Raw genomic sequence first — 23335 nt, forward strand, 5'->3', positions numbered from 1 at the left:
CTCAGAATGGCACCACCTATAATCCATACCCAGCCTGGGTCCTTCCACATCAGACAAACCTCTCTGGACACACCAACATATATATTCCTGGAGGTTTGTTTCCTGGACCTGAAACTTTCTCAACTTGACAATTATAATTAACCGTAACAGATCCAGTCCACCTGCTTGCTTCGGCTCTGTGAGTTTCATGCCTTACAACACTCCTGCCCCACTTGAGCTCTAGGTCTCTTCTTTGGGCTCTCCTCACTTCCACGGGAGTCAAGTTCCTACCTGCCTTGATTCCAATGAATTGCCTTGCTATGGCATTGATTAGAAGGTGAAAATAATTGAATGGGAATAAGGACCAAATATTAACTCCAATAAGAAGTGACTTCTCAGTAGTCTCTTCTGCACAGAGGTCATCGGGAGGGCACACTAGAAAAACACGTTAGTTTTTCTTATAGAGTCTTCATTCCCTCAAGTCATCCAGTTGCCCTTAGCTCTCATCAACTCGGGCCTCCCCATTGCCATGGGACTCAGGTCGAGCAGGCACATAGAAACGTCCCACCACTATTCGCCTTGTGGTTCTACAGTTGACGGGATGTGTCTGGTTTCATTTACTCAGTTGGCACGACTGAAAACCTTGTGAGGTTCTCTACTCTGCTCTTCCATTGAGGCCCCTTATCAATATGCAGCATTCTGAGGTGGGAGGAGCATCATTGCCGGCATGGCCACATGGCATCATGCGTGGCACACTAGGTTTGGCAATAGTGGGACCTGGAACATTTTTGTTTTGGAACATCTGAGCTACAAAATATGTCACCAATTAGCGCATCTTTGAAGTGGCAGCAAGATTCCCCTCCATGGACTTTTGCAGCCAGTCTATGTTCTGGGGGAGGCGGAGAGGGAGAGGGGGGAAGAATAAAAAGGAAAACCCAAATCAGAACAAGAGGTTATCAGTAAAACAAATACAAGAAGAAAAGAGAGCAGTCCAGATTAGTTTTCTGTCTTTGTTAACTTTTATTATTCTAATGTGCCTTCTAGCTATACAGCTCATTTATGATTCCACTTTGCTTCTGACCAAGGAATTCATTTAAATGTAGCAAACAATAAGGAAGCCATTTACTGTGCAGTGTTTAAGTCTTCCTTCGGGAAACGTGGTCAAAGAGAACAGCATGTGTGTAGAGGTCTGTCTGGATAGGGATCCGGGTCGAGTTGTCACCTGGATGGGCCTAAAATACACAAATCACGTTCTTAGTCGGGTCTATGTACATAACTGGCACTAAACGGCTTTTCTTTTTCTTTGATATTAAAGAAAACAGGATCGGAAAGGCTGTTTCCATAGAGACCATTACACATTCCCTCCCCTCCCAATTCCTTTTTTTTTTTTTTCAGGAGTCTTGAGGGTTGATGATTTCTGTCAGCAGTTTGCTGCCTCAGTTGGGCTGGGACATTATTGAAGTACCAGTGATCAAAGTATGTCCCAGGCTCCCGCTCGTCTACTAAACCCAGGACTTACTAACTCCTCAGAAATCTTCATAAAGGGCCCCACAAACAGATGTTAGTTTAGACTCCTAATTCAAACACAATCCTACTTTGTCTCTCTAGTGTATAAAGACGCCTAGGGTTTGAAGTTGATTTAGACCCTGGAAATACCTGCCCATGGTGGTTTTCACAAAAAGCTTCTTTCTCACCAGCTTTAAAGGGAACTGAACCGGATTATTTTTCCTCTCTAAAGTGAATCTGTGAGAAGTATCTGGTCGTTTTTCCTTTGCTCAGGCTTGTTGGGCATGACGATTGGCTCTGGGGAAACCATGGAAATAGTTACTTGCTAATCTTGTTACTGAGGGAGAAATGAAGAGTTTCGATGAAGCTGAATCTCAAGGGAAGAAGTTTTTTTTCTAAAATAATTTGCATGATATTCACTGTGTCTTTAGTATATTTAATACACAAAAAGTGCAAATGTAACTAGGTCATTTTTATTCTGTTGTGTATAGAAGTGAAAAAGAATATAGATCTGGTATGCAGCCAAGTTTTATATTGATTTTTCCCTGGTGACACTGAATTTCTTGCATTGTTTGTAAAAGGATATTTTGAGCCTATGCTGTATTAGTAAGAGTTGGGAGAATTGTAAAGTCCTTGTAAGAAACAAAGCAATGAACACACAATATTTCTGCTATTCTCTGATCTTATGTTGGTTACAGTTTTCAGACTGCATTAACTGCTGTTAATGCAAAATATATTCCTATGTCCAGAATTGCAGACTTTGGAGTGTTGTGTGGGGCACAGGTCGTATAATGTCGAGGGAAATAATTGCATCTATTTAATGTCAGTTTTCCTAGTTTCCTGTATGAGTATTTCTGCTCTTTGAATTTTCTTAATGTATCATTCTGGCTTCCTCTAGAATCTACAGATGAAGTACAACTTTTGGAACATTTGCTTTGCATCTGTCTGAGAGTTATGGCTACACCCTTTCCAGAAAACCATCTTGTAAACATTGCAGACATTACTAATATCCAGTAGGTTCTTCTAATGGTTGGCCAGCCTGTGCCTCTAGAGAGTGGTATAGCCTATCTTTCCTGGCTCCCAGAGGTGAATCTCCAGGAGCAGTGAAAGGCTAATTTACCTGATAGCCTGTTTCTTTCTATACTGATCTTATACTTTTAACTACTTTTGTGGGTTTGTCTTTGTCTTTGAAAGTTTGACAACTGCTCAACTCTCCTCCACTGCCGACAACAGTGTATATTCTTTATGGTTGACTTATCTTTGGTATCTCTGTAAATGCTGTAATGGAGGGAGTTCTCTTCTGTGTTAGATGAGGGACAATATGGAATCCAGAGTTTTCATTGTTCCTCTGCTTGCCTGTTTTAAGATTTAGAGTCTGGTCTTTCTCCCTGGGAAGGATGGTAAGTCTATGTATGGCCTGGTGAGTTTGCACATGCTTGTCTTTGATCTAGGACAGTGCTGGGATGTGATTTTTAGCCACTTCTGTGTTTCTCGTGCTGATGGTGATGGTATGGGGACTCCTTTATCTTTTTGTACAAACACAAAATATTTCCTCTTTCTAGTGTAGCTTGCCCAGTCTCGATGAGCCAGTTGTCCTGGTCTCCCTAGACTTTAACTCTGCCTGATATATCACAGGAATTTTTAAAAACCCATGTAACCAGGTGAGATAGAAAAGACACTCTGTCTTGACGGATTGTTGTTGTTGTTGTTGTTGTTCTGCTTTGTGTAGAACTTGTAATATCCTGGGTTATTTAGAATAAAACAATAAAATTAAAATAAAATAGATTCTTCATTTATAACTAGATAAGGCTCTTTACAACCATTTTAACTTGTTTTAAAAATAGTTTATTATTTAAAATTTTTGCTTAAATAGTTGGCTCAGTATTTCTCTGGCACACTGATCTTTATCAAATTCAAAAATACCTTCTGACAATACTGTATTTATTATTATTACTATTGTTATTGTTATTATTATTATTATTATTATTATTATTGCCATTTCACAATTGGATCTTACGTAGAGTGAAAAAATAAACAAAGTCTCCAGGATAACTTTTTATACTGAAACTATTTTTAAAATTTTCCTTGAGCACTCTGAGAAAAAGCCACACAAAGATTTAGTCTTTTATTTTGAAAAATGCTGGTCAAAACAATTACATCTGTCTGTGGACTCCTAGCAGGGGGCTCGTCCAATCAGAGGAGGTGCTCACCCGCCCCACCCTACTCTTGTTGGCAAAGCTGTACAGTGTGATGTCACATGGGTAAATCATGGGGGACATCCACAGCTTTATCACCACAGTCAGTGCTTTATCTCTTTTGATCCACAAGGAAAACACTGATTGCAAGTCTAGCAATACCCCACCCCCACCCATGGGTCTTCCTATATTTAACATATCTCTTCTGGTACTTGCCCAATAATATTAGGCGATAAAAGCACCATGGTATCAGTTATAATTCGATCTGTTGTTTAACACGCATGAATGTTAGGGCCTCGGTGTAGACTTATCAAATTTCTTTACTTAACACTCCTGGTATTTAAAATTATGTGTCAGGATATCAAATTATTCAGTTGAGTAAAACTTATTTTCATTGTGTTTTTGAACCAGATATACTATTCATAGAGTCTTTTCATTCCAGACTTCTTAGCCATTACCTGCGGTCTTGTCTTTGAGTCCCCCCACCCCAGAATCTCTTCCCCGAGGGAGAACAGTTCCAGACACTTGTGGAATGAAACAGTACCCACTGCCTTCTGCATCGGCACTTCATAGCTGAGCTGACATGGGCGAGACAGTGCGGACATCTCAAGGATAGACTAAGGCATGATTTCCAGGAGTTGTTACGGCTAAGGAAAGGCTGGTATGTGATGGCTAGTGTGGAGCCAGTGCAGTGGGAATTCACTGCCACGGGGCTGAATGAACAGAACTCTTGTGCACTTTACCTGCAACAATGCTGATGATAGTGTGATCCTCTGTTTTCTGAACATGGAAGAACACGCTTTTCCTTTCTTAAACAGTCAGTAACCCCTAGAAATCTAATAGCTTCTTTCTTTCTTTCTTTCTTTCTTTCTTTCTTTCTTTCTTTCTCTTCCTTCCTTCCTTCTTCCTTCCTTCTTTCTTTCCCTCCCTCCCTCCCTCTGTCCCCCTCTCTCTCCTTCCTTCCTTCCTTCCTTCCTTCCTTCCTTCCTTCCTTCCTTCTGTTTCTCCTTCGTTCTTTTTTCCTTAGGGTTCTAGGGATTGAATCTTTTGCTTTGGTCCTGTAAGGTGAGCTACAGTCCTAGGTCTTTCCTGTAAACCTTTAAAAATCTCTATCTCTATCTCTATCAATATCTATATCTGTCTGTATCCATATCTGAGACAGAGTCTATCTTAGTTCCCTAGACTGTCCTTGATCTTGCTCTGTAGCCTAGGCAGGCCTTGAAACCCTTCTGCCTCTAAAGTAGATGAAGGTAAATGTAAATCTCTCGCCACCAGGATTAAGTCCAGCTTCTACTATCATAAAGCGAAGCAGGACATTTACAAAGGAGATCTGGCTCTCTCTAATTCCTTTGTCGCTAAAGTTCTCAATAAGTTCCATTACTTTCAAAGGCCCTTTATTAATTTGTACAACAGCAATGAAAAACCATCATTATTTTTTCAAGGAAGTTTATACTTGAAGGGCCACATTTGAAACCAATGCTCTTAAACTATGTTTAGCTTTTGTGTGCTCTCTCTCTCTCTCTCTCTCTCTCTCCTCTCTGGAGGCCAAACCTCAGAGCTCTTTCTGGTAATTGATCTGTATTTTCACTTAAAGAACCCCAAAATATGTTTAACTAACCTAAAGATATTGTGGGGACTTCAAGCAGAGAGAGAGAGAGAGAGAGAGAGAGAGAGAGAGAGAGAGAGAGAGAGATTGATTTATCTCTCCATGGTCTTGGTTTACTACCATTGAGACAACAAAACAAACTTTTAAAAGTACAACTTGAGGTTCCTCATACAAATTTCTGGGAAGAATTTAATCTTATTCAACATTACATGGCTCTGAAAACTGGTTTTGTAAGCACTTGGAAGGGCACAGACAGGTGGATCACTGGGTGTTCAAGGGGCCAGCTTTGTCTAAGTAGTGAGACCTTGTCTCAAACACCACCACCACCACCACCACCACCACCAAGTGCCAGCTTGGTCTAGGTAGTAAGACCTTGTCTCAAACAACAACAGCAGCAGCAACAACAAACAACAACAACAATAAACAACAACAACAACAACAACAAGAAGTAAGACTTTGCCTGGCTTGCAGTTCGTAGAGCAGCTGCATTTGATTGTTGAGTAGCGTTCCCCTGGCTGAGTAAGACATTGTGGGCAAAAGATGTTGCCAGATTTGTCTGATGATCAAGTAGCTTTTTCATGAAATTATTATGATAACAGGAGGAGAGGGTCCTATTGCAGAAAACTGTGAGGAATTTTGAAAAAAATTCTTATCCCTAGTATAAGTCTTTTCTTTCTTTTTTCTCATATATATGCTTGATTAATATGCTTCCCTCTACTCCTCACAGTTCCTCCTCATCTCCCCTATTATCTGGATTTTCACCCTTTCTGACTCTCATTCAAAGTAAACAAGCTTCGAAGGGATAATAACAAAATATAATAAGATAAAATAAAAAACTAACACATTGAAATCTCACAAGCCCAAGAGAAAGCACAATGTGTTTCCTATGATTTTTTCTTCTAAAAATGTTTTTCTTTTTTTGCCCATATTTCTTTTCTTTTCTTAATAGAGAGAGAGAGAGAGAGAGAGAGAGAGAGAGAGAGAGAGAGAGAGAGAAGGGCGTGTGGCTGAGTGGGTGAAGGGTGGGTGGGGGGATCTGGGAAGCATTGTGGAGTGAGAAGGCATCATAGGAATACATTGTATGAAACTTTTTTTTCAGTTAAAAAATTAAATAATTCCTTAAAGGGGGATGGGTTTTACAGGTACAATGATTCCATACCTCACTCACTGATATTTTATTTTTATTAGAAATCAGGTATTGGACCAAAGGTTGACAAATTAGATCTATTTAAAAAGCTTCTGAATACAACAAAGGAAACTGTCACTGGAGTAATGAGATAGCCCATTGACAGGTGAAAATATTTTGCAAGCTGTACCTTGAAGAGAAGATTAACATCTAGAATATAAAATGAGCTTAGAAAACCTAAATATCAAGAAAAGAACACAATTAAAAAGGAGCCAACAAACACTTTTAAAATGCTCAGTATCATTAGCAATCAGGAAAATGCAAATGAAGACTACACTGAGATTCTGTCTGTCTAGTCAGAATGGAGGTTATCAAGAAACCACATGGCAACATGGAGAAGTAAGGGGATTTCCTATTTTTCTGGTGGGAAGGGAAACTGGGCACCACTCTTGGGCATATGCCCAAAGGAATTTGTATTCTATACAGAGATTCTTGCTAATCCATATTCATTGATTGCTGTCAGAATAGCTAAGGAATGGAGGCAGCTTAGATGTCCATCAACCACTGAGTGCACAATAAAGAACCATATTTGAAGTTATTATTTTGTAAGCTGAGTGGGGGAGGAGGAGGAGGGGGGAGGAGGAGGAAGGAGGAGGACGAGGAGGATGAGGAGGAAGAGGATGAGGAGGAAAAGAAGGGGGAGGAGGAGGAGGAAGAGGAGGAAGAGGAGAAGGATGAGGAAGAGGATGAGGAGGAAAAGGAGGAGGAGGAAGAAGAGGAGGAGGAGGAGGAAGAGGAGAAGGATGAGGAAGAGGATGAGGAGGAAAGGGAGGAGGAGGAGGAGGAGGAGGAGGAGAGAGGAGAAGAAGGAGAAAGGAGGAGGGGGAGAGGTATCCTGCCAGACTGGATAATGATGCTCACAAAAGACATGGGTTATTAAGCAAAACTAGCAGTCCTAGATAAATCCCTGCTAATGAGAAGCGGACAATGCAAGCTTTAGTCATTGTCCACCAGAACTGATGAGATCCTGTTGCTGAAGACATGTCATATCAGGCTTGCAAGGGGTAGAGAAGTCAAACTTGAACTGTGCTGCAAGTTTCCTTCCTATTGGCTTACTATAACAGTGCCACAGGGAAATATGGGCAACCGGGGAGAAAAGACATCAGTGGCTCTACCCAGGTGTGACTATGATAATCTATAATAGTGACATGCTAGGCAAATGGTGTCCACTGCTACAGTGGTGACGTGGTTGTTATGGGCTGATTTACCACTCTCCGATTGGGTTTTAGAGCCTTTCTACAAAAGTGAATTCATAATACTATACATTTAGTCCTAAACTTATGGCTGACGAGGTCTCAGGCCCTAGGGGTGAACTCACTACTGTTGTTGAACTAGATTGTCATGAATTTGAGCTGCCTGCTAACTATTTATGTATTTGCCTATAGATTAATGGTACTTGTGGCCTTAATCAGAGAAGCAGTGCATGGTGGTGAACAGAGAAGCATTTCTGTTGCAGGTATGAAGCATAAACAATGGTTGGATGATTAGCACTAAACAAGTCATCTGCATCACTGGCTCTAAGCCTCGGGGATCTCTGCAGATGGGGTGGAGAGAATTTATGGGCCTACCCCTGACTCTATTAATGATATTCTGTTATACATGCAGACAGAAGTCTAGCATAACTGTCATCTGAGAGTCTCTACCCAGCAACTGATGGAAAGATGTAGAGACCCATAGTCAAATATCAGGAGGAGCTCGAGGCAGAGGGAAAAGGATTGAAGGAGACAGAGAGGGTTAACGGCACCACAAGAAAACCCACAGATTCAATTAACCTGGGCCCATAGGGCTCACAGAGACTGAATCAGCAAACAGAGAGCACGCATGGGAGGGCCTTTATGTGGTACTCCTACTGGCAGAATCAGGGTCTATCTTTGACTGTGTTGCCTGACTTTAGATCCCTTTACCCTAACTAGGCTGCCTGGTCCAGGAGAAGGTGGGTCTGGTCCAACTGTGCCTTTCTCCGTGGGGGTCATTGGCTGTGAGTAGGACAGAATGATTTCCTCAAGCTTCTTCAGCGAGACAGCTCTATTTTGCTCTAGGGAGTTGAGGAGAATGTGTAGGACAGGGACAGTAGGCAGTGCATCACCTAATGGTTGAGCATCATCTAATGGGTACGCACAAGTGTGCTTTATTTGTATTAGGCAGCATGGTCCTATCATATGGAGGGGAGCACAATACCTAATTATCATATGGATGACAGGGAGAGGGTGTTTGCAGGAAACTATCATACTCCAGATAAGGTCAGAGACATCTTCCACATAATGCCAAGCAAGGAGTAGGAAGCCCTGCTGGGGAAAGGGAATCCTCCATTTTGTACCGAGCTTGGAGAGCTACCAGGACATGGTGGACAGGGACCTTAAACAGCAGGGTCCTCCAAGAGTTATTCATTCACTGCGGATCCCAGGAGGCTCCATTGGATAGTGCTAAACCTATGGTCACAGAGATGACGCAAGTCAAACTCAATCTCAACAAAAACAAAATGATTACAACAGTGAACTGGTCGTGCGCATGGGAGTGAGGGGTATAGGGAGACCGGCGGATTAGTGTGTGGGGGGGGGATTAGAGAGGGTCAGGAGTCTGAATGCATGACCTTTATACATGAAAACATCAAAAAGCAATCGCAATAAAAGTTATTTTAGAAAAGGAGAGGAAATCAGATCTTAGAATGATCATGGAAGAAATGTTTACAATGTTGTCTGTGCTTACCAAGTTTTCCACATGGTGGAAAATAACTCTCCCCTCTTCGTCCTGTTCCCAGCACTTGATAATGTATTTTGGGGAAAAGTGAACAAAAAGCTCTTGATCCTGGATCTCTGCCTCCCGATTTCCTGGGTCCAATTGGATCTAGCATCCTCGGCCATCATGTGATTGGGCTACTTTTGTAATGAGAAAGGTAGCTGGAAATTTTTCTTACTTTTTATTAGGACATGGACATTGAATATCATTGATGATATTCCAACTTAGATTGTACAAAGTTATCATTATTATTATTATTATTATTACCAAAACTGAGAGCTATACATAATTCAGTATAATAGATTTGATTTTTTCTTTTCTCCAGTTTGCCTTTCTTGGGTTATATACTTCGTATATGAGTTCATGCCTTGGACACTTAGCAACTTTTGTGCTTATCTCTAGGGCTTGTTCCATAAATACTGCATATAAAATTAAAATCAGTTTTCCCGGTCAAGAGGAGGACATGGCACTTAAGTTTTAGGAGTTTTAATTCATAAAGGCCAAGATCTATTATGCAATGTTTAATGGATTCCTTAAGGCCATTGATTTTAGTAGTAGTTGAGTAAATACTTAATTTATATGTGGTAGGCATTCAGTTCAGATATTCCAGGTGATTGCCCAAGGGAGAAAATGTTTAAAAGCTACTTAGTGTGTAAGTGTTTTAGGGCTATAATCAACCAAATATTCAGTAATTTAGGCAGCAAACCCAGAAAGTTGGCAACACCTTAGCTTTTCTTAATAACTGTGACTGTGCCATAGTTAGAAAGCAACGTTCACAGGCAGCCTCTTGAGGAGAAGCCAAAGACCCCAAGACGGGAGCTGTCGATTCAGTGAATGTCCTTTGCCCTCCTGGCCCGGGCCAGCCAGCTTTGCCCTGGAGTTTGAGGAGACATTCTTGAAGACTGAAGGAGCTGTGGGGCCATTTAATCTTGGGCTGTTTAGCCCCTCTCTCTTTTGGTTCTTGTTTGCAGTGATGGGGAGGAAACGCACCTGGCTCTTGTAAAAAGACAGATTGTCAAACCGAGGACTTTCCCCAGGGCATCAAGCTCCAAGATATTAAACTAGAACCATCTGCCTAAAGGGTGTAGGAATGCCACAGGCTTCCACCTAGGGAGCAGCAGTTTCAAGCCCATTAAGGGCTGGGATGTTTAGGTCTGGGTGCCAAGGAAATCAGAGTCAATGATTTCAGAGGCTGAGGCAGAGTGGAGGAGGCAATTAACACCTTTCCTACTAATAGCAAGAAGCACTTGGGTGGTGGATTCTGGGGCCGGGGAGAAAGGCATTAATGGTGCTGAAATTGTCATCCAAATTAAATTAAAAAAAAAACAAAAAACAAAAAAGCAAAACTGAGAGCAGGTGGTTTCGTTTGACACATTTACGTAACTCAAAATCTTGTTTACCTGGCATCCTGTTGTTCACAGAAATAAAAGTAGGGTTGGGCACATATTCAGCATTTATGCTAAAATATAATTTAATAATTTATATATAATATATAACATATAGACAATTATCTAAAACTAATAAGATGGTTGCTAATCTCATTCACGATTGAGATTCTAAGGAATTCTGAAGTCAGCCTCTAAAGGTTCTGAGGCTTCTTCTGGGCCTGTTCCTTATTGCTTTAGCAAGTATTTAATATCCGCAAGGATTCACTGCACTAGCAACGCCACTGTTGCACATGCGCAGTACGGCTAGCACCGGCAACACAAAAGAAAAACAGCCCGACTACGGTCCTGCTTGGCAGTTTCCACCTCTGATTTGCAGGTTTTGTTTCATGTGATCCTCAAGGCAGAGAATCTTCATACAGAGGCTCTCGAGGCGGCAAGAACAGCATGAACAGGTGCCATCCGGAATACTTTCCCCCTTTCCTAGAGTGGCCCAAACGAATAAGGAAAACCGTGGTGATTTATCACCCAGAAGCGTCAAGAGGATTATTCCTGTGAGGACTCTTGGAACAAGGATAGCACCTTTAACCGTCCTTTTGTGTAATTTTAGAAATTAAACTGTGAATTAAAACATTTAAAGCCCAGAATGCTGACTTGAACTATGTCACACAGGAATGAACGTGGTTCCTTTATCACGCACAGTAAGTGAGGCAGCAGCTAGTAAGACATTAGTGTGGAGAGTGGTGGCTTCTTGCTATGAATACAGTTGTGACCCGTCTTCAAAGGGGTGTAGGGCCCTCATGCGCAATTTGACGAGACCTGCCTCCTGCTAAATCAACACACAGGATGTATCTCATGAGCCTTCCAAATCGCTCGACTTGCAAAGGTCCCTGAAGGGCGGCCATGTCACGGTGCTCAGTGCTCAGCACTGAACGGAACCCACGTGCCTCGGAGTTCTTGCATGCGATGCTTGCTCTGGTCGTTTTGTTGCCTGTCGCTCGGTGAGCAGCTGTAGCCAACTTCTGCTCTGGCGCATGCGCACGATTCTTTGCAGAGGACTGGCCGAAGTGAGAGTTTCTGAAAACTTGCTTAGGTAAATACACATTCTCTAAGATGCACTGTTGCCCTCAAGATGGAGGCTAGTTGGAAAGCATCAGCCCGCAGATGCCTGGAACGGAATCCCTTCTCAGATCCTCTTGGCTCTCTGTGTGTACTGGTGACTGCCTGACCTGCGGGGTTTTCCTCGCAGGCTGCTCTGTTCTACATCCTCTAACCACCCTATGGCAGGACTTTCATCCTGTGATTTCTGTACTGGCCTTGGCATATTTCTCCATTTGCTATCAAGAGCAGAGCAGGGTCCCCATGGGTCCTCTGCGCTGGGAGCCTCATCATGATCTCACAGGGCTCAATTCACACTGTGCCGGGCCCAAAGGACGCAATGAACACTTTCATTTCCCGTTTCCGTCTTCTCTCTCCTGCTCTGCAAGTTCAATTCTTAGCCTTGTCCCAGGGCTAAGATCATCTCCTTGCTCACCATAACCTATCATTTCCTCATGCCTCTCGCTAGCCCTCCCACTAGCTCCAGCCCAAGGTCAAAGGTTTTTTTCTCCCTTCTTCCTCTGAATTATCAAGGTGCTAGCTCATAGCGCAGACTTTGTGACTTAAGTCTGTCTTCCTTTTAACTCACACTCTGTCTTCACATACCTGTTTCTCACCAAACAAAATCTAAAACAAAGCATTAAAACTAAGAACACTCAGAATTAACTGAATGGCAAAGGTTGAGGTTTTTTCCATCCTTCTCTCCCTTTTGTCGTCTCCTGATTACTGATTTAAGTCCATTGCTAGCCTCTACTGTGAATAGTGTCATCTTAGATATGTACTTGAGCTATGGGAGTGGGTTTAGAAGTCACAACTACATTCTAATTTAATGTTCTCACGGAGAACAACTTAAATTATATATTTCTCTGATTTCAGGAAAAAAAATCTGGAAGCATAGACAAAAATAAAGAATTCTCCAGACCTTCCCTCTGATGAGGATTCTTAAAGTTATTTTTGGCTCACGGGGTTGGTGGCTACACTAGTTTCCACTGTCATTGCTACACCCAGCACCAGTGGCATAATTCACCAAAGTCTTTATTACCACATCATCATTTTTTTTTTGAAAAAAGAACCATTCACTCATTCATTTCTTTAGGGGATACTTGCTGAATACTTTGTACACCTGTGTTGAGTATGGTGCCCATGTTCATGTGTGTATGAATCTGTGATGTGGGTACACGTGAGGAGAGATGAGAGGATGGCATCAAGTGCCTTTCTCATTTGTTCTCCACCTTATTGTTTGGAGCCAGGGTCTCTCACTGAGCCAGGATCGCAGAACTGGCTAGAATGGCCGGCCAGGGAGATCATCCCAAGTGTTAGAATTATAGACTTGCACCGCTGTGCCTGGCTACTTCTGTAGGTGTCAGGGATTTGAACTCAGGTCTTCATGCTTTCAGGACCAGTGTTTTACTGTCCAAGCTGTCTCCTTGGCCCCTTAGGTATCTATTAATTAAATTAAATAGATTTTGATGGATTCTTATGAGCCACTTTCGTCTGGGGGATGGGAAGGAGAAAGTTGGGGTGAAGTTAGTGAGTCTGAGAAAGAAAGCCTTTCCCCATTGCCATTGTCCGACTGCGTCTCCCTCACCTCCCCGGTGAAATATGCTTGTTTTTAGTGCACTCTTGCGATGGTGAGACTCAAGCAAACTGTCTTCGGCTCCTATTTTTTTTTTTTTAATACCAGAGGGAAAAAATGCTTTCCCCCTTCCCGTTTGCTCAGATAGTGCAGAGGAGCGAGCGCAAAGTGCTCCCACTAAGCCCCTCTAAGATAATATACTGGAAACATTTTGGTGGGTGTGAATCACTCAGACAAGCATTCTTCACTCAAAAATAGAAACTTGTCTTATTTGTTCCAGATGTTATACAGCTGCAGGGAGGTTAAAGCCAGTGGTCCTGTTTCCAATGCAACCAATCTCTTGACTCCATTTGGAATTTCTTAACCCATGAACTCATGTTGCTGGTTCTGAGAGCTGCCCCGTTTTCTTTTGTTCGGACTGTTTCCATTTGCCAACAACTGTGCTCGTGGGAACTACACTTCGGAATTAATGAGGCTACGTCTGTTGTGCAAAGGAAGCACATCCTGTTTTGCACTGTTCCCACCTTTCATTGATTGTGACCTCTTTAATTCGAGGCATCAAGTACTTCAGAGAGAGTACATGAAGGGAAGAACAGGACGGGAGAGCTGTGTTCTCACGATGCTTCCCCGCACCTGATCGGTCCGGATCCCAAAATGTTGGTTTTGGAAAAATTAAACTGAAGTGAAATGATTACGAGAAATACTAGATATAAAAATGTGATTCTTATAATTCCTAGTCATTAAAACAAGAGCTTAGTCATGTTTCTTAGTTCCATGGTAGGTCTACAAGAATTGTTATGTTGGCTCATGACACATCCGGGCACCTAGAAAGGGTGGCTACAGATTATATCGGGGACATAGATGCTCATTTAATGCCTAGCCTTCACCCTTAAAGTCTGTGTTCTCCCACCTCTGTTTGGGCAGAGGGTGCCAGATCTCTTAAGTTACTGCTTTTCCAGAGAGAGGCTTCTTGAACTACGGGTGACGGGCAAGTTGTGGAATCACTGTTGAAGTTTGGTCTTCTTGAGCTCAGTTGAGGCTGAATCTGAGAGGCTAGAGATTAATGAGACAAAGCAAACGCACACAAGCCCCTCACGCACACAAGCCCCTCACGCACACAAGCCCCTCACGCACACAAGCCCCTCATGCACACAAGCCCCTCACGCACACAAGCCCCTCATGCACACAAGCCCCTCACGCACACAAGCCCCTCATGCACACAAGCCCCTCACGCACACAAGCCCCTCACGCACACAAGCCCCTCACGCACACAAGCCCCTCACGCACACAAGCCCCTCACGTCCATCTGCTAACAGGGAAGGCGCTGAGTCTCTCAGGCAGTGCCCTCCAGTGAATTGCGCTCACAAGTTTGTTTCTTGACATTGAGGCCAGTGTTTAATTCCTGAAAGTGAATGTGACACTAGTTTTATCTTCCTGAAGATCAAAGAGATAAAATTAATCTGCAATTTAAACTTTTGATGTGAATAGTTCAGATTGCTCAAAGCCCATTGATGCTTTTTCTTGTCGTATATTCTTAAAATACGCCATTAACTAAAACAGAGCCCCAACGTACGTCAGATAGGTTAACTATTATATTGTTCAAACTTATTTGGACATCTTTTCCACAAAATCTAAGAGAAGCTGTTAATTTGAGGTTTTCCTTAAATACACATCGTAGCTTCTAAGAGAAAACCTCTGTGAATGGCTTTCTGCACGAACTCAGTCTAATTACATTTCTGGATTTTACAAAAGAAACCCTGCTACAGAGATGGCCTTTTACCAAAGCTATTAACTCTTGAGTATTGATGACCAATGTGGCCCCACAGAGCTTCCTGGTCCTTGTTTCAGTAAGGACAGACTTGTGACAAAGAAAGGAGTAGCATTTCCTCTAAGGACACAGCATTAGACAGAAGTTCCTTCACTTTTAATCCTCTCTCTCCTCTCCTGGTCCCAGAACCCACGGTTTTAGTTGGGTGCATGGACACCTAAGGAGAAACAATGCTGCTTCCCAGACTTCTGGGCTTCCTGAAGCCACATCCGGCCACACAGGAACCATGGGATATGAGAGGCTTTATGTACAGAAATTTCTGGGAAAATTTTTTTTGAAGGCAGTGGGAGCCTTTCTTCCATACGGTTTCATGTCTCATGAGGTGGTCTGCTTTGCCCGTGCCTGGACAATATCTGGGCTCCAGAACAGCTCACAGTGGTCCTGGTTCAGGTGACTTTGGATGCCACTGTCTAGACTGACATACAGGAGGGAGCAGTTTCTGTCCAGCTGAAATCTGTTCCTCCATTTGAATGTGACCACAATTAACACTATTTCTTGTACAGTTTCATTCATTCATTCTCTGGACTCTTAGTTATTGAGCAAGTTGCATATGATAGAATCTGTATTAAGCCAAACTAAAGGAGGTTTTGACTTTATAATTCTAAAAACTTTAGAAAAAAGATTTAGAGTGTGACCTTCTATACACTGCCTCTAACCTATGCCTCTTACACAATTCTTATGATTTTCCTTCTTGTCTTTGAATTTTAGGTCGATTTTGTAATATCAATGAACAGCACCAACAGCAAAATCAAGTAAAAACAAACAAACAAACAAAAAACAAAGCCAAAGGAGAAAAGCACAAAAGCTAATCAACATGCAAACAATTCTAGCAACAGTGTTACTCAAAATTCTAATCCCTAGACACAGAAGTGATAACCAAAATGTGATCTGAGCTTTTGAAACTACATAAGACCGAAACAGTGGACCTTGATGAAGTCAAGTATCAAAAGACATGTCCTTACAATATTGTAATGAGTATTTTCTAAAGTAACACTTAACGGGTGTATTTATTTTTCAGTTGCTCTTGGCCTTGTGACAGTGTCTGTCTTTGGCTAAGGCTGGTCTAGACTTCACTGTGTGCCTCAAGCTGGCCTTACCTCATAGCACTCGTCTGCTTCAATCTCCACGTTGCTGGGGTCATAGGTAAAAAACACCTTGATGGGCTTAGAAGCCACATTTTTTTTTTCAATATTAGTCATATATAGAGAAGGCTAAGAATTCTGGCTACAAATAAAAGATAAGGCTCCTTCTCCACTAATAATGTACCTCTACTGGAGAGACCTGATTCCTCAAGGATCAGAGCAGACTGTCTACCTGCTCTCAAGTCTAATTCTGCTCTTAGCAGAGAGGAATCTTACCTCTTGGAAGGGCTGCTTCAATCCTGCCTAAACTTCTTTCTGTAATCTACCAAACTTTGGGGGAATGCTTGCCTGGAATGATTGCCTGCCTCCCCTCCTTCCTTCCCTCCCTCCTTCCCTCCCTCCCTCATTCCCCCCTCCCTCCTCTCTCCCTCCCTCCTTCCCTCCCTCCTTGCCTCCCTCCTCTCTCCCTCCCCCTCCCTCACTCCCTCCCTCCTCTCTCCCTCCCCCTCCCTCCCTCCTGTCCCCCCTCTTCCTCCTCTGTTCCCTTTCCATCCTCATCCTGTCTCCCTTTTTGAATACCTAGGTGTCAAAGCCGTTTTTCACCTCAAAGCTATAAAACAAATAAAACTTCTAAGCCCTAAGGACGTTAAACATTTAAGCAATTTTTGACCAGGTAGGAGTGTAACACGTTTTGAAGAGACGTGTAAGTATAAATCATTATTACCTTTGGGTCCACATTGAGGATTTTTCTGTCTCTCTTATATTTGAAAAGTAAGCCTTCGGGGTTGTCAGCAATCACCTGGTAATTTGGACTTGAATTGCAAACAGCAATATGACTGTCCCAGTTGTAAAAGCTATAAAAATAAACATTATAAGTGATTAGGATTTATAACACATTAAAGTGACAGGCACTTCAGAAAATACTTGGGATGGTCTGTCCTCGTGATGGAAACCCATGAGGAACACATCTGAGATTTGAGTTCTAGCAGAGAGAGCATTCGGGTGACTCGCCAGTCATTTGGATATGCACTCAGAACGATTTTCCGTGATTTCCGGGTTTGGACACTGTAAGATTTAGGACTTAGTCTAGTATTATAGTCACAGGAAGTCAAGGAGAAAATTGATGCAATTTAAGATTATTTGTTCCTCTGAAGACTCTTTAGGGTATAGAGAGACTGTTTAAGGGAAGAAAGGGCAGACAAAGTCACCTCTTTCCATTCAAAACAAGTTCACGTTGATTTATTTCTACCATGATCTCTACTTCAATTCGTTTCCCAGGGAGCAGAGGAACTTTCGTTCGAGTGGTTACCATAGGACAGACATGGTTGATGTATTCTAAGAGGATATCCATATGAAATTGCTCTCACTCAGAGAAGGCCAGGAGGCTAGGCAAGGCGACTAGCATACTCAAGGTCTTGAAATTCATGTGTCATATGGAGAATATTTCAGCTCAGAATTGAGTGTTTCAGAGCAGGCATACGCTCTTTCAGCCATTCAACTATTCTAGCATTTTATCTTTAAAAACATTCTATGGAGGATTCCAAGCTTTTTCCACAGCTTGCTTTTCCTTGTCAAAGTTGAATACATAACAGCCCGTCGAACTGAAAGAAATCTCAGTATACAATCTTTACTGTGTCTCATTCTTATCGAGACATTTCTAATGTTATTCCTGCTTTTAAAATTACAAGTATCAAGGTAAGTGGTCACACACATACACACATACACACACACACATACACACACATACACACACACACAATTGACTTATCTGTCTTTAAAGTATTTGCAGTATTTTTTTTTAAATTAAAACAAGAGTTATTTGGTGTAAGTACAGGTACAAGCGTGGGCCAGAGCAGTAGTTACAGGTGGCTGTGACCTGTCTGACTGGGTGTTGGGAAGAGAAATGGGATTCTCTAGAAAAGCACTGCATGTGTTTTACTGTTGAGCCATCTCTATAGCCCTTGCTGTGTGCATTTGTAATTGGTTTTCCGGGATTCTGCTTGTGGGTTGTTTGGCCCCTTACTCTCTTTTCCTTCTGAAAGACACGATTTCATTGATTAATCCTCTCTGAATTGCTACATAGTTTAGGTGGCCTCAGTATCACCCATCACGTTTGTGTTGCTGTCTGAAAATGTAGTAAGTTACTGTGGTGGGCTGAAGGAAATAGGCCCCCATAAACCCAGGGAACGTCATGATTGGAGGTGTGGCCTTGGAGTAGGTGTGGCCTTGCTGGAGTGGGTGTGGCCTTGTTGGAGTGGGTGTGGCCTTGTTGGAGTGGGTGTGGCCTTGTTGGAGTGGGTGTGGCCTTGTGGGAGGAAGTGGGTCACTGGGGATGAGCCTTGAGTGAGCTTCATCTGCTCATGCCAAGCCCAGTGTCAGGTTCTCTTCCTGCTGCCTGCAGATCCACATGTAGAATTCTAAGTGACTTCTCTAGTACCACGTCTATCTGCGTGCCACCAGACTTTACACCATGCCGTGATGTACTAACCCAACGAACTGGAAGCCAGTCCCAGTCAACTGCTTTCCTTTATAGGAGTTGCCATGGTCTCATCACAGCGATAGAAACCCTAACTCGGACACCTCCCAACACTCAGGACTGACTGCACAGATCTTGTGCTTTTATTACTGGGAATACAGATCTTGATGAGCGTGGCCCTACCCTTTCTGAGGCAGGCTGAGAAAATGGGGCTTGCCACCAACGCCATGCTATCGTGAGTTCCCCAGAAAGCAGCAGAAGGATCTGGTTGGAAACTAAAATAAGGATTTGTGCATACCATCTCCTCGCCCACTCTTCGGTTCAAACTCTGGAATGACATTAAAAATGATAGGCTCAGACTCCAGTTCGTAAGAGCAGCAGGAAGAAGGCTGAGTTCTGGGGACTTAGTGACAGAAGCATAGCAAAGTCTTGGCAGCTCATTTGACTCTGCATCCTTCCAAACTAGGTCTTCTAATTCAGTTTCACCCAAAGATAGAAGATAGTTTGACCTCATCTTATTGACTTTCGGTTACAAGATCGCTAGATTAGAATGGGGGACATGATGTGACTTTCAACTTGACATATATGTCTAAATAATTATTTATGAGATACAAAGATATAGATAATCCCAGCATGCCGCCTGAGTCATAACTGTGTTCACAGTGGCATGGCTTATATCGTACATTCCTATCTTGTTGCTCAGACTTCAGGTTAAGCCTTATGGAAATCCAGTCAGATTTTATTAAAAATGCACTTCATATAAAAGTTGAATTTGTATAGTGCATGGCGCTTTTGATGAAACCCTTGTTTGTCAATACCTTTTCTTAAGTGGCTTCATTTTTCCACCAATTCTCATAGCTAATGCTTAGTTTTTAATAAAGAGGACCACGTAACAACACCTGCTGGATCCTGCTGTAAGCCTACTGAAGTATCACAAATTTTCACCAAGCCGGGGAAGCAGGGACACGATCTGCCACCTGTCCATGTAGGACTAACAAGAAAATGGCGCCTGTCGAGTTTTAAAGCCCAACTGCTGCTCACACACCTCCTGAGCAGACATCACACTTGGAGAAGCTCTGACACAGAGGATAACCAGTTTAACTTCTCCGTGGGCAACCTCCCAGACCATGGTCCAATTCTTTCTTGCTGTGCAACCATGGGGCATGCGCAGAAGTCACGCTTGGCCCTTTTCATCAGTCCCATACAAATGTCTACAGTTTGCTCTCCTTCCAGCCAGCTGAAAGGGAGATGACGGGAACCCGGGGCTGAAGATGTATAGGGTTTTATGAAACACTGGGACTAAAGAAATGAGCTGTCTGAGAAGATATTAGTGCAAATGGTTTAGCATGGCTTCTGTGTTTGAAAACGCAAAGAAGGAAATCATAGTCTGTGGCGCCAACATGATAGTTGTTTAGCATTGTTTGTGAACTCATTCCTCCTCCACGCGATGACCTGTCATGCATCTTTTCTCTCAAGAAATGTAGAAGTGATAAAGAGTATTGGTGAGCTTTTCATGTTCTGCTCGTACAAATACAAATTGGGTGCTTAGTCCAAATGTGGAGCATATCCAAGGTTTGACTAATCAAACCTGATGCCATTGTGAATCCTACAAAAATAAATATTCATCTAGTTTTCCTTCTTAGCATTATATCGATAATTTGAGATTAACTATATAGTCTGTTGCTCCATGAGTTTGATCTCTGTTTCTAAACTTTTCTGCCTACAACAACGCCTGGTGGAAAAACCAGCATGAATTAGTCGAATGGATGACTTCGCTGGAGGAATTAAAATTTCAAGGTATTCTTTGAAGTTTTATAGGTTATCATTGTTCTATGCATTATTATTACAAACTGGTTACAGTCCTTGCTCTGTCTTCAATATGGTATATATTATTTAAGGGTATATATTCTTATGTGAATATTTATTTTGCATACAGTATTCTGAAATAACTTTATTAGATCTATTTTTTCCTCACTTGATTCTTTGGGTCCCTGCTGATGGTTGTACTACCAATGATATGACATCCTCATTTCAAAAGTAAGTCTGCTCAAGAAAAATAATTATGTACGGTAAAAGGTTAAAAATTTATAGCTAAAGTAATAAAGAATTAAATGCTATTGAATGTTTCTTCAAGGTTTTCTGATTTTTATGTTTAATGTATCTTTGTAACAGATTTAACATTTTTATTTGCAAATATTATTATATACTGTAAAATTTGTTTTTATTTTAAATTATAAATTATTCGTTTCTCTCTTTCCTCTATCTTATCTCTCCCAAGTCCACGCTACCTCTCTCTCTCTCTCTCTCTCAAACTCATGGCCTCTTTTTCCTCTTAGTAGTATTGTTACATATGATGCATATTTATGAGTGCATATATAAATACAACCTAATGAGTCAATGCGATGTTCCTTGTATGTGTATGTCTTTACGGATGAGTACTTTGTAGTAGATAACCGATTAGGGGTCACATCCTTAGGGAAGACAGATTAGACAATTTTCATTTTGGAAAAAGATTTTAATGTCATTAATATTGCTCTTATCCTTAGATCTAAAACATTACTTTTTTCACATGAAGAATTTATTCTTCTTATAAAAATCTGAAATAAGAAAAATTTGTAATATTTTAGGTACCTGGTATCATCCTTCTTGGAAGAAAAACAGTATATGTTTAGATGTTAAAGATAAAGGAGATAAAAAATTGAAAAAACCCTCAATATTTTTAGTTTCATAAATTATTAGATTTGAGTTTTAAATTAAACATTAGATAACTAAGCACCCACATCAAATTGGCTCAAAACTGTAAGTCTAGTTTCAGGGGCTACCATGCTCTCTCCTGTCCTCCATGGGCATCAGACATACACACAATACATGACATACATGGAAGTGAAACACAGACACAATAAACACATGTAAATTAAACCAAAGTAAACCACTGCGTAACAACAATAATGAGTATAGGACTTTCCTACCAGGTCCTGGAGTTAATGCGTCTCATTGAAAAGAACTGTCTTGTGGACACAGTGACTTTCCACATAAAATCCGAGGCCTATGAGTTCTTTCTCATCAGAGGCACAGCCTCCTGTAGTCATCATGAACTTAGTACTCATCTGTCTTTGTTCTGGGGCCAAGTTAATATAATTTAATTAAGTCTTGTATAGGTTAGATCCTTATCTGCTCTGAGATTAAATGCAATATTGAAGTAGATTAAATTTACAGTTAAACTCCAGGCTTCTAGAACGTTTCAGCTTATATACTCTAGGGTCTACTGGACAGTTAAGGAAGAGGATCATCTGTGACTAAAGGAAGGGCAGAAAATGAAGGGGGAGAGTCCTTTCCCAGAATAAGTCAACAGCAGACAGGTGAGGACACCATGTAGGATTTGTGGAGGAGGCAAGAGAGCAAGCATTCTTCATGCCCAAAGCCAGGGGTTAGGAAGGTTTGCAGTGAAAGTGGGGCTTACAGTTAGCATTACAAATCGCACGCCAGGCTGTTTAGAAGGGGAAAGGCCATTTTACCCTGAGAGACCATGTGAAAAGGCATGGGCACATGAAACATGGCAGCACAGTTGTGAACACTGAGATTCGGTTATTTGGGTCATGTTAAGACAAAAACTAATTTAGAGAAGATGACGGTGGGGACAGAGACCCTGGTGTTCCTTCTGTGATAACTGGAAAACGACAGACCTAGGTGACCGCCACGGACAAAGATTGTAGTGATGAAGCAACTCGCTCAAGGTGTGCATTTGGAAAGAAGGATTTAGAAGTAGCGTGGATAACTATTTTGAGAGCTGGCCAGGACTAGTCCAGGCAATCCTGAATTATACGTAACGTTGAAATCAAAGGGCTGGATATGAGAGGCTACTCAGCAGGCATACGGTTGGACACACTGCCTATGTGAGTGACAAGGACAGGAGTCTACATATACTTTGATATTTCTATCTGAGTCTCCGAGGCGGAGTGCATTGGCTTGGATAGAGAACACAGAAGAAGGAGCTGATTGTAGACGGAGCCGTTTCAGTTCACTCCTGAACAGACTGAACTTTGAATTCCCTGGAAAACACCCAGGAAAATGGAAGCAGAGAGCTTGGCTTTTGTTGTTTCCCCTTCTTATTTCTGCCTCTTCTTCCAAGCTAACACCTGGCACATTATACATTCCAAACGCACAGTAATTGCACACACACGGTGTATGTGTTTCGGGAGCTTTAAGAAGTGTCTGTGATGAAATAATACATATGAAGTATCTGTGGGATCCAGTACAAATGTCTGAATTCCAAGGTGGGGGTGGCATAGCTGAAATATTCTGCAAAGGATGAAATTTGAGAACATAAACTTTATACAGAATAAAGAGGAAGCAGGATAGCAAAATGTGGCGATTTGATGCAGAAATAACCAGAAATCAAGAAGAGCCATTAGAGATTTCTTACGGAGGAAGAGAGGAGAAGAGAGGGAGGGAGGCAGGGAGGCAGGGGATATGTGAGGGAGGGAGAGAGGAAGGGAGGGAGGAAGGAAGGTATATCATACAAGGACAATAGAGAGGTGGAGGTCTCAGTGTCAGCACTTGCCTATCCAGCTGAGTCTCCAGCACCACAAAACCAAACAGTAATCAAACAAACAAACAAACACATCAACATATACAACAGTGAGAAATGGTTTAAAAAGTAGACGAAGTATGAATGTAATGAA

At 41.9% G+C, this 23335-nt stretch overlaps 1 protein-coding gene across 4 annotated transcripts in view; it reads right to left on the minus strand.

Moving 5' to 3' along the window:
- Positions 1-975: 975 nt before the first annotated feature.
- Cfap299 (cilia and flagella associated protein 299) overlaps positions 976-23335 on the minus strand; it is a 474580-nt gene continuing 452220 nt past the window's right edge. For all 4 annotated transcript variants that reach the window (NM_001432873.1, XM_087584349.1, XM_087584347.1 and 1 more), the window contains 2 exons: positions 16902-17031; positions 976-1211 (listed from right to left, as the gene is read on the minus strand). In NM_001432873.1, coding sequence (NP_001419802.1) covers positions 1116-1211; positions 16902-17031 — 226 coding nt within the window. In that variant the 3' untranslated portion in view covers positions 976-1115. The remainder of the gene's footprint in view (positions 1212-16901; positions 17032-23335) is intronic.

This window comes from Rattus norvegicus, chromosome 14 (assembly GCF_021556685.1).
Source record: "Rattus norvegicus strain SHRSP/BbbUtx chromosome 14, alternate assembly SHRSP_T2T, whole genome shotgun sequence".
NCBI lineage: Eukaryota > Metazoa > Chordata > Mammalia > Rodentia > Muridae > Rattus > Rattus norvegicus.